Raw genomic sequence first — 12,351 nt, 5'->3', positions numbered from 1 at the left:
TATGACAGGTTTATTATTTATTTAAACTCATATTCTTGCATATTTATATTGAATTGTTATGTAATTTTTTGTAAATAAAACAAAAAACACATAAAATTATTAAGCCCCCCTAAAATAAACCTAACAACGTTGATCTATTACACAGGTGTCAAACTTAAAAGCCTACTGAAATGAGATTTTCTTATTCAAACGGGGATAGCAGGTCCATTCTATGTGTCATACTTGATCATTTCGCAATATTGCCATATTTTTGCTGAAAGGATTTAGTAGAGATCAACGACGATAAAGTTCGCAACTTTTAGTCGCTAATAGAAAAGCCCTGCCCTTACCGGAAGTCGCAGACGATGACGTCACCCGTTGAGGAGACGAAGCAGAAGAACGAGGAAGTTACAGCCATAGCGACGCCGTCTGTAATAGAGTGATTCTATGTTGTCTGTTGGCATCTCCTGGTGAATGTTGGCTATAGCGTTATGGGGTTGCTTTTTGATTGGCCAACAATTTACGTGGTGTTGGGCACCTGACAGCAAGTGAGGGAGTCTGTTCTGAAGCCCACAGTAAAGAGATATAACTTTATCACCTCGCCTGGTTATTGACTCCAACCCAATATATTACACCGTTTATTAGCAAAAGGAAGAAATAAATGGCAGAACAAAGGTTGCTCAAATAGTGAAAGGTAAGTGTTGTTGTTTTTTTTAGTAACCAGCAAGCACAGTACAGTTAGTAGAACAACTGTGTTTTTATTACTGTGTATTTGATAGGTGCCGTCTGAAATTCAACTATTTCTTTCATTTATATATATAATAAAATAACTATATATATAGCTAGAATTCACTGAAAGTCAAGTATTTTATACATATATATACACACACGCACACACACATATATATGTGAATTATATTTATATAGCGCTTTTCTCTAGTGACTCAAAGCGCTTCTACATAGTGAAACCCAATATCTAAGTTACATTTAAACCAGTGTGGGTGGCACTGGGAGCAGGTGGGTAAAGTGTCTTGCCCAAGGACCCAACGGCAGTGACTTGGATGGCGGAAGCGGGAATCGAACCTGCAACCCTCAAGTTGCTGGCACGGCCACTCTACCAACCGAGCTATGCCGCCCACTATATATATATATATATATATATATATATATATATATATATATATATATATATATATATATATATATATATATATATATATATATATATATATATATATATATATATATATATATATATATATATATATATATATATGAAATACTCGAGTTGGTGAATTGTAGATGTAAATATACTCCTCCTCTCTTAACCACGCCCCCCACCCCAACAACGCCCCCAACCACGCCTCCGCCCCCCCACCCACCCCACCCACCGAAATCGGAGGTCCCAAGGTTGGCAAGTGTGCTGTAAAATCCATTGTAAATTTTATGGCAAACTGCAGGAAAACTGCAAGTTTATCACCGTAAAATCTACAGATTTGTTTTCACAGTGGACGAAAAAATATATAATAATCAAATGCATCTGCAATTGTGTATATCATGAGGCGGATCCTTGTAGATTTATATTACTATAATATATATTATTCACTGTTATAAACGGATCTGTGAGGAAAGCCATAACTGAGATGTGGCCTTCAATGAGTTTGACACCTCTGTTCATGTGATACATTCAATGTGTATAGGTGTACGTTTTTATTTGTATTCATTTTTCATATAAATGTAATATCTGAATAAAGTCACTCCCACAAAATTGTCAAAAATGCAATGTATGTACTTTTTTTCATTGAAGATTGTAAACAACAGAACACGTACAGTCAACAGACAGGAGACATTAATCACTTTTCTTTATTTTTAATAGTGGTAAAATATTTATACACCAGCAAAAATCCAATTGAAATCATACTTTTAATTATCAGATATACATATTTGTTGTAACTTTCAAAACGTGTAATAAACGTTATCAAAAAAATGTACTGGTGTATTATAATATGGTGCACATTATATTTGGTTCAGGTACCTTGTAAAGCAGGGGTCTCAAACAAGCGGCCCTCGGGTGAATTGCGGCCCGCGAGACGTTATTTTGCGGCCCGCACCTTAATATGAAAATGTAATGTTGGTGCGGCCCGCAAGTTTTATATGAATGCCGCTTTACAGTGTCATACTCGATTTTTCCAGGAAACTCACGATTTTCAGTGCCCCTCCAGGGGTAATCATTCTCCCAAATTTCAACCAAACTACAATATTAGGGGTACACCGTGGATGTACTGCCTTTGACATCCTCTACAACCTTTACAAACAGCGAGCCAGCCCAGCCACATATTATATTTAGCTTCTGTGAACGCAATAAGTGACTGCAAGCAAAGCTGATCAACAGCCACGCAGGTCACACTGAGGGTGACCGTATAAACAACTTTAACACTGTTACAAATATGTGCCACACTGTGTGCCCACACCAAACAAGAATGACAAACACAATTTGGGAGAACATCCGCACCGTAACACAACATAAACACAACACAACAAATACCCATAATCCCATGTAGCCCTAACTCTTCCGGGCTACAATATACACCCCCGCCACCCCCAACCCCGCCCCCTATTGTAGCCCGGAAGAGTTGGGGCTGCATTGGATTCTGGGTATTTGTTCTGTTGTGTTTATGTTGTGTTACAGTGCGGATGTTCTCCCAAAATGTGTTTGTCAATCTTGTTTGGTGTGGGTTCACAGTGTGGCGCATGTTTGTAACAGTGATAAAGTTGTTCATATGGCCACCCCTCAGTGTGACCTGTATGGCTGTTGATCAAGTATGTCTTGCAGTCAGTTCCGCGGGTCTGCAGGAGCCTTATACAATATGTGACTGGGCCGGCACACTGTTTATATGGTGGAAAAGCGGACAAGACGGCAGGTTGTGGAGGACGCTAAAGGTAGTGCCATCGCGGCACGCCCTTAATATTGTTGTCCGGGTGGAGACCGGGAGAATGATTGCCCCGAGAGATTGTCGGGAGGGGCACTGATATTCGGGTGCTTCCCGGAAAGATCGCTAGAGTTGGCAAGTATGTTAATGCTATTGATTGATTGATTGATTGATACTTTTATTAGTAGATTGCACAGTACAGTACATGTTCCGTACAATTGACCACTAAATGGTAACACCCGAATAAGTTTTTCAACTTGTTTAAGTCGGGGTCCACGTTAATCAATTCATGGTAGGGCGGGAAAAAGCCATTCAAAGAAGGTGAATTCATTAAAAAGTGCATGTTAGATTTTTTTAAGAAATATTTTCTTGTGGCCCAGCCTCCCCCAGTTCCTGCATCCAGTGGCCCCCAGGTAAATTGAGTTTGATACCCCTGTTGTAAAGGAAGTGAAGGTGTCGTCATTTTCGCTGTGAATATGTAAAGTATACCAGCAAAAATCCAATTAAAGAAATACTTTAAATTATAGGATATACATACTTGTTGTAACTTTCAAAATGTGTAATAAGCGTTATCAACAAATATGTTTTTGGGATTTAATAAGATGTGCGTCATATCCGGTTCAGGCGCCCTGTAATGGAATTGGAGCTGTCGTCATTTCCGCTGTATATATGGGTAACGGTAGAAATGGCAGAGTGTCATGGCGTATCTCCCGTGTTTTTTGTTGTTAGCAACATTCCTGTCGCTTTTCACTCAGCGGACCTCAGGAATTATTTCAGCCAGTTTATAGAAAGCGCCGGCTTCCACTGTTTTCATTATCGCCACCGACCAGAGGTGCTCAGGGAGCCGCAAGGGTGTGGTGACAGCGAAGAGGACGGCGACAAGTCTTCGGGCAGCGACACGGCAGCTGCTAATGCTAACAATAACGACAAGAAAAGAGAGACGGTCAAATCGTGCTGTTGTGTTGTGTCTGTACACGGAAAAGAAGCTGACAGATTCGCCAGGATGTACGGAGGGAACCATTGGATCGATTCGAAGGGCAGCTGGTTGTCCAGAAGATGTGTTGTTAAAAGAGTGAAGGTTTCACAACACAACGGTTAGTGAGCCCGATGGACGTTGTGGTACCTGTGGGTCGGGGGCCATTTTGGGCTAGCTTTTTCTTTGACTGTGCCCCAACAATGTACAAACGGGATCTTTAAAGGCCTACTGAAATGAGAGTTTCTTATTTAAACGGGGATAGCAGGTCCATTCTATGTGTCATACTTGATCATTTCGCGATATTGCCACATTTTTGCTGAAAGGATTTAGTAGAGAACATCCACAATAAAGTTCGCAACTTTCGGTCGCTAACAGAAAAGACCTGCCTTTACCGGAAGTCGCAGACGATGACGTCACATGTTGATGGCTCCTCACATATTCACATTGTTTTTAATGGGAGCCTCCAACAAAAACAGCTATTCGGACCGAGAAAACGCCAATTTCCCCATTAATTTGAGCGAGGATGAAAGATTTGTGTTTGAAGATATTGAAAGCGACGGACTAGGAAAAAAACAGTTAAAAAAAAAACGCGATTGCATTGGGACGGATTCAGGTGTTTTTAGACACATTTACTAGGATAATTCTGGGAAATCCCTTATCGTTCTATTGTGTTGCAAGTGTTTTAGTGAGTTTAACAGTACCTGATAGTCGGAGGGGTGTGTCCACGGGTGTCTTGACGCCAATGTCTCAGGGAAGTCGACGCAGCTTTATGGACGGGGCAAGCTCAGCTGTTCTCCCGTAAGAAGCGACTTTTTACCACAATTTTCTCACCAAAACCTGCTGGTTGACATTCGGTCGGGATCCGTGTTCGCTGTATTCCATAGTAAAGTTTCACCTCCGAGAATTTTAAACAAGGAATCACTGTGTGTTTGTGTGGCTAAAGGCTAAAGCTTCCCAACTCCATCTTTCTACTTTGACTTCTCCAATATTAATTGAACAAATTGCAAAAGATTCAGCAACACATATCTCCAAAATACTGTGTAATTATGCCGTCAAAGTAAACGACTTTTAGCTGTGTGTGTGTGCAGCGCTCATATTTCCTAACAGCCCACGACGTCACGCGTACGCGGCATTATTACGCAACGTTTTCAAGAAGAAACTCCCGGGAAATTTAAAATTGCAATTTAGTAAACTAAAAAGGCCGTATTGGCATGTGTTGCAATGTAAATATTTCATCATTGATATATAAACTATCAGACTGTGTGGTGGGTAGTAGAGGGTTTCAGTAGGCCTTTCAACCTCTAAAGCAGGGGTAGGGAACCTATGGCTCTAGAGCCAGATGCGGCTCTTTTGATGACTGCATCTGGCTCTCAGATAAATCTTAGCTGACATTGCTTAACACGATAAGTAATGAATAATTCCGCTGGTAATCACAGTGTTAAAAATAACGTTCAATTTATAAAACATTCTCATGCATTTTAATCCAACCGTCCATTTTCTATCGCACCTGTTTAAGAAGTCGCATTAATGGTAAGAAGTATTATATTTATTATTGGTTAGCTTTAGAATAACAATATTATTAAAAAGAATAAGAGACTTATTATACTCTAAAAATGTTGGTCTTATTGAAAAGTGCACGCATTTAGTTGTATTCAGTGTTAAATATATTATATGGCTCTCACGGAAATACATTTTGAAAAATTTGGCTGTCATGGCTCTCTCAGCCAAAAAGGTTCCCGACCCCTGCTCTAAAGGCTTAGTTGCCACATGCGTTGACAGCACCTTTTACCTCTTATTTCCAAAATTGTGTGCACTACTGCAGTGGTTCTCAAATGGGGGTACTTGAAGGTATGCCAAGGGGTACCTGAGATTTTTTTTAATATATTCTAAAAATAGCAACAATTTAAAAATACTTTATGAAGATATTTTTAAATAATACTTCAACTAAATATGAATGTAAGTTCATAAACTGTGAAAAGAAATGCAACAATGCAATATTCAGTGTTGACAGCTAGATTTTTTGTGGACATGTTCCATAAATATTGATGTTAAATATTTCTTTTTTTGTGAAGAAATGTTTAGAATTAAGTTCATGAATCCAGATGGATCTCTATTACAATCCCAAAAGAGGGCACTTTAAGTTGATGATTACTTCTATGTGTAAAAATCTTTATTTATAATTGAATCACTTGTTTATTTTTCAACATGTTTTTAGTTATTTTTTTATCTTTTTTTCCAAATAGTTTAAGAAAGACCACTACAAATTAGCAATATTTTGCACTTTTACACAATTTAATAAATCAGAAACTGATGACATAGTGCTGTATTTTGCTTCTTCATCTCTTTTTTTCAACCAAAAATGCTTTGCTCTGATTAGGGGGTACTTGAATTAAAAAAAAATTCACAGGGGGTACATCACTGAAAAAAGGTTGAGAACCACTGCACTACTGAATTGGGATCTTATGGCCACTTATGTAGACACTTGTACTACTATCTGGTGGTGTCAGAAGAGTATAACATACAATGGAATTTGGGAAAAAAAAGTGTAAAAATAAGAATTAGCATGTCACTAAACATGAAGCACACATGTGTGTACTTATAGACTAAGTACATCATATCAAAAGATGATTCTTAGTTTTTATTCTAATTAGGGTCCAATAAGCCCAAATAGCAAAGAGAAATAAAAAGCATGTAAACAAACAGCTTGGGCCTTCAAAAATATAACTGCATTTTAAAAAAAATATATACATCATTCACAATCCTCGTGGGAGACAAGAACCTACACAGGTAGCAAGAACAAATGCATTACCGAAATGCTTAAAATGACCAAACAACCATAAATATTACATGTTATCATTACATGTTACTATTTAACACACATCCTTTCAGCATGTATATGAATGGATGTAAAATGCATTTACAGAACTGCACTGCATCTCACCAAAGCTGTTTCTAATATTTTGGTGGCCTCACATAGCTGGGTCAAAACATAACAACCAACTCTCAGTATGATGGTAAAGGGGTTATACTTGTATAGCGCTTTTCTACTTTCAAGGTACTCAAAGCGCTTTGACACTATTTCCACATTCACCCATTCACACACACATTCACACACGGATGGCGCGAGCTAACATGCAAGGCCCTAACCACAACCTATCAGGAGCAAGGGTGACGTGTCTTGCTCAAGGACACAACAGACGTGACAAGGTTGGTAGAAGGTGGGGATCGAACCAGGAGCCCTCAGGTTGCTGGAACGGCCACTCTCCCAACTGCGCTACGCCGTCCCCGTATGATGTAGTTCCGTTCTTCACCACGTCAAACTACAAAATACAGAAAATTAACAAAATTACTTTTTTTGTGTGTTGGAAATTGCTGCAGTGTACTGAAACATATTTTGATTTTTTTCAGAAAATTCGCAATTTCCTTATAAGACGAGGTATGAGCAGCGGCAAAGGGTGGCCCAAACCGAGCATTTCACCATCTCTGACCTCAACAGCTTATCGGAGCTCAATCCACCTGCCCTAATGCAGAATGGAAACGTGGGCACGCCAGTCAAAGTCTTCCTGCAGCTCATCCAGTCCTGTCGTCTGCCTCCACGCCTCATCCGGAAATTGGGCCTCACTTTTCCCAAGACAGGCTCCAACCGTCGTTACGGAAACGTGCCTTTCCAGTACCAGGACACTTGCACACTACCAGCTACAGAAGAGACTGTTTTAACCGCTGCTGGGCATGAGATATCGGGGCCGGGTGCCTTTGCAGCTCAGATGTCAACACAGACGCAGCAGGCTGGTGACTACGAGACAACAGAGAGTGATGATCCACAGGGAGACGAAGAAGAGAAGGATGTTGAATCAAACTCAGATGATGTATGTTTAATATTTTATGCAGTATATTTCCTGCTGTTATTTTTAGTTTTCCAAGTTGCAACTAAGGCAGGGTATAATAATATTTTAGTCTATAATCTGTTTTTATTTTGATATCTATTGCTTATGAAAAATCTATTTTACTTTAATCACACGATGATGGATTTAATTCAACTAATTGAATAATTATTGTGTCAACTGAGGCCAAATGGCTACAATGAGCAGTTGTGCTCAACTAATTTGTGGCATAAACAAAAAGCATAACAAATAATGGATTAGATTTATTCAGTGTTTTTTTTTCTGGTGACTCAAAACGCGTGACAATGAAAACCCATAATTTTTCATGGTAGTAAGCTACATAGGGACGGCGTGGCGCAGTGGGAGAGTAGCCGTGCGCAACCCGAGGGTCACTGGTTCAAATCCCACCTAGAACCAACCTCGTCACGTCCGTTGTGTCCTGAGCAAGACACTTCACCCTTGCTCCTGATGGGTGCTGGTTGGCGCCTTGCATGGCAGCTCCCTCCATCAGTGTGTGAATGTGTGTGTGAATGGGTAAATGTGGAAGTAGTGTCAAAGCGCTTTGAGTACCTTGAAGGTAGAAAAGCGCTATACAAGTACAACCCATTTATTTGTAGCCACATAAATACGTGACTGCCAATTTGAACCAACAGTCTCCAAACACGTTTTACGTTGTGAGTGTGAGCGGCACGGGGTAAAGATGTGGGTGAAGGAGGCAAATGCTCAAATACTAATAACGTAGCTCTTAAAGAGGAACTGCACTTTACGGATTGTAGCTGAGATAGGTGCCAGCGCCCCCCCGCGACCCCAAAAGGGAATAAGCGGTAGAAAATGGATGGATGCACTTTTTTTTTTTATTCTGCCTATCATTCACAATCCTTACATAAGTCAACACAGACGTTTTTCTTTTTTTTATGCATTCTAAAGTAAGAGAGGTGGCTAACAATGCAGCTAATGAGAGTCATCTATTGCGCACATAAAGCCCTCTACAAAGACATCATAAAACTGCCTACAATACTCCATTTATATGTCATAACCTGCATTTTAACCAAGTATTAGCGATACTGTTATTATAAGCGCTAACGGTGCTGATGTACTTATAGCGCCGTCGTGATCGCAGAGAGATACCTAGTTTATGCAGCAATTGATGTAGTTAGCCAAAGAGCTGCTGCATCGCCTATAAACTAGAAAAAGTTAATTCCAGATTGTAAATCATACCTCTTGTTTGTAAAGTAGTAGGTTGTTTGAGTTTGAGTTTATTTCGAACATGCAAGCATACAACATGATACATCACAATTTCCAGTTTCTCTATTCAACATGTTCGAAAAAGAGTAGGAAGAAGCAGAGCTTATTTAATCCTACCCCTTTTCTTTACATAACACTTGCTAAAACTTTTGTTCACTTCCTGTTCTCAATGTATTCACAATGTATACTCTTTAAGTAATAAGTAATCACGATACAAATAAATAAACAAATAATTGGTGAAGCAAGTTTTATTCCATACGATGAGATAAGTAAGATTATTTTGAGAATGAATGGGTGAGTAAAATCAGAATGTTTATCATAGTTCTTCTTTTTTGTACTTTGTAAACACTTCCAGTTTGAAGAGTTTCTTGAAGTGGATCATATTAGTACATTGTTTGATTGCTTTGCTTAATCCATTCCATAATTTAATTCCACATACTGATATACTGAAGGTCTTAAGTGTTGTACGTTGCCATAAACCGAGAAGTCGGTCAACTTAGACCCGGAGATCACAAGAAAGACTCAAAAAGATTTTGCGCCTATGTTTATTTATTTTTTTGTATGTGTGAGGATTATGAATAATCATTCATCTAAAAGGAACAATGTAAATATCCCATCAGTCTACATCCCTGTGAGAGTAGACTTTGTACAGCAAGTGATTATTAATGTTTGTGGTTTGTATTTCTTGTTTAGCTCTTAGAAAAACTGCTACTTGCTGGATCTGCTTATTACTCAGCTTCTAAAACCTGTAGCTCATGTCCCGTATATTCAGGCTCAAAAGTATAAGGTTCTGTATCATCATTTGTTCAAAAGTAGTAGTTGTTGTCTATCATGAAGTTTGCCACGAGGAGTAGTTGTTGAAGTTAATAGCGAATGTTGTGATGAGTCTGTGAAATTAATGTCCTGCGTATGCTTAAATTTAGCAAAATACGTAAATATTACATATTTTGAATGTACCTGTTACTACATTATGTATATGCATACCTAAAGCATGTATATAAAACAATGTATGTTCTTTTAGAGTGCTTTATAGGCGAAATAGAGCTAATCCCATTACCGCCATTGTTTGCTGAGTCTTGATAGTGTTTATTTATGAGTTAAAATGGATAACAAAAACATTTCTAACATATGGATTGTGAATGATTGGTACAATTAAAAAAAAACAGTGCAGTTCCCCTTTAAGAAGCCAGAACAGTAATGTTTTTTCTGCTATAGAAAGCATCAGGTTTATTTGAAAAAAACAGTGGAAATATTTGAAAAAGTATGAGTACTTTTTTATCTCATACATCAATACCAAGATAATGGTGGCCACAATAACTGACATGACATTTTTATATTCTTACATCCCTGGTGCACAAAAGAGATCTTTGAGAACGTAAGGAATTACATTTTTTTAAATCCTGTTGAACCAGTGAGTGAAACCTTCGGCTTTTCTAAACCTGGCTTTTGTAACATGGTTATCATTTTGTTGCGTTTTTATTAGAGGGGCATAGCTTACATGGTTGGACCAGAAAAAGGGTGGGTTTTCAGCTCGTTTAAACATGAGCGCCCTGTAGGCAGCCACTTCTCTATAACCTATACAGCATTTTAAGAACTCTACATCATAGCTATTTATTTTGAATTTTATAGTTGGCGTAATATTTTCTCTTTGGTGGTGTTCTGAACTCTCACAAATTATTCCTCTCGCGTTGTAGGATGACGACTGCTGTGAGGAGTGGGTGCGTCATGAAGCGCTGCATGATGACATCACGAGCCAAGAGCGAAGCAAAGAGAGGCTGTATGAAGAAGAAATCGAGTTGAAGTGGGAAAAGGGTGGGTCAGGTTTGGTGTTCTACACTGATGCCCAGTACTGGCAAAAAGACGAAGGAGGTAAGGATAACAATGCTTTTTTTAAACCTATATTACAAATAAAATGCAATTTTAAAAAATCAAATTTTGGTCTCTTTTTGTCCTTGTTTTAGATTTTGATGAGCAAACAACAGATGACTGGGATGTTGACATGAGTGTCTACTATGATAAAGGTACCTTGGTATATACCTGTATTCAGTTATTGATCACCTTGGTTGAAAAAGGTGTACTTGATCTCTTGACATCAGTTTCTAAACTTTGAACAGATGGTGGTGACATGGATGCTCGTGACTATGTCCAAATGCGACTTGAGAAAAGGCTAAGAGAAGGTCTTGAATCGGGAGCGGCACACAATCAGGCCATTGGCAGTTTTGAAAAGTTCACAAAGGTAGGAAAGTTGTCACAACCCAAACATACCCCATTTTTTTGTTGTGCAGTTTTTCAAGTTTTAATCACTTGTGCATTTCGGTTAGGGCTTTGGCCGCCGGGTGATGGAGAAGCAGGGCTGGAAGGACGGCGAAGGTTTGGGGAGCAGTCAGATTGGGATTTCAGAAGCCCTTGAAAATGAAGGCAAACATCCACGCTGCAAACGAGGGTTCGGGTAAGTTTACTCCCAGCCCTCTCTTGTGTGTTGTGGTTGTTGGAGGGTCTCAGGCATTTCCCTTCAGAAAAGATCATTTCTGTAGTATAACAGTTTTTTTAAATTATGCCAGTGTACTTATTGTGATGTTGTGTGTGTTTGCAGGTATCACGGTGAAAAGTTACATTTTCATAATGTTAAAAGACCTAGAAAAGACTTTCTCGTGTCTACAAGCTACGATAAACCCAAAGACATGGATAAAGGCGACAGCTTGCTCAGACGCCAACCAAACACCGGAATGAAGTACAGAGGCTGGCAGCCAGGTGGCAGCGGTCGATCACAAAGATGACATTTTTTTAAATTCATTTTATATCCCATTGTATAAAACCCTTTACAAAAATGTATTTGTATTTTGTTGTTACTTAAAACATAAATAGTACCTGTATTAAAGGTATTAAAATGTGCACAGCTATATTTATTAAATGTTCATTAATCCCCGAGGGGAAACTCTTTATATACTATATTGTTTTCACTACTTGCAACACACACACTGAATTGTACCAACATGCATTACTGAGAATTTAGTAATGTATTGAGAAGGGTGAGGTATAGGAGTGCATCGCAATAAATTAGTTTATACTGCATAAGTTCTTTGATTGCAGGACTTCAACTCTAACTAGTAGACCAGGAAGTTTTTGCAGTTAATTTGCTAAGATTAGATTAAAAGCCCAAAGCAAAAGTTTAGAATATTGAACTTTTTGATCCTTTTACAATTTAATACAATACTGAATTTGGGAGATACTTAAAATAATGCAGCCCCCCACGACCTGATAAGTACAAACACTAGATCATGGGTGGATAAAGAAAAAAAGTAAAACACATTCATGAAGTATTTCACTCTTTAGTAAATCT

The 12,351-nt window shown here is 38.7% G+C and overlaps 1 protein-coding gene across 1 annotated transcript; it reads left to right on the top strand.

Annotated features, from left to right (window-relative positions):
- Positions 1 to 3,558: 3,558 nt before the first annotated feature.
- gpatch3 (G patch domain containing 3) lies at positions 3,559 to 11,953 on the top strand. Its single transcript, XM_061916119.1, has 7 exons — positions 3,559 to 4,003; positions 7,294 to 7,751; positions 10,706 to 10,880; positions 10,973 to 11,032; positions 11,126 to 11,247; positions 11,333 to 11,460; positions 11,605 to 11,953. Exons 1-7 carry the CDS (start codon positions 3,595 to 3,597, stop codon positions 11,786 to 11,788), a joined length of 1,536 nt encoding a protein of 511 aa, XP_061772103.1. The 5' UTR covers positions 3,559 to 3,594; the 3' UTR covers positions 11,789 to 11,953.
- The last annotated feature ends 398 nt before the right edge of the window (positions 11,954 to 12,351 follow it).

This window comes from Nerophis ophidion, linkage group LG11, assembly GCF_033978795.1.
Source record: "Nerophis ophidion isolate RoL-2023_Sa linkage group LG11, RoL_Noph_v1.0, whole genome shotgun sequence".
NCBI classification, from domain to species: Eukaryota; Metazoa; Chordata; class Actinopteri; order Syngnathiformes; family Syngnathidae; genus Nerophis; species Nerophis ophidion.
Note: the sequence above shows the minus strand (reverse complement) of the source record. Positions and strands in the feature narration are given on the sequence as shown.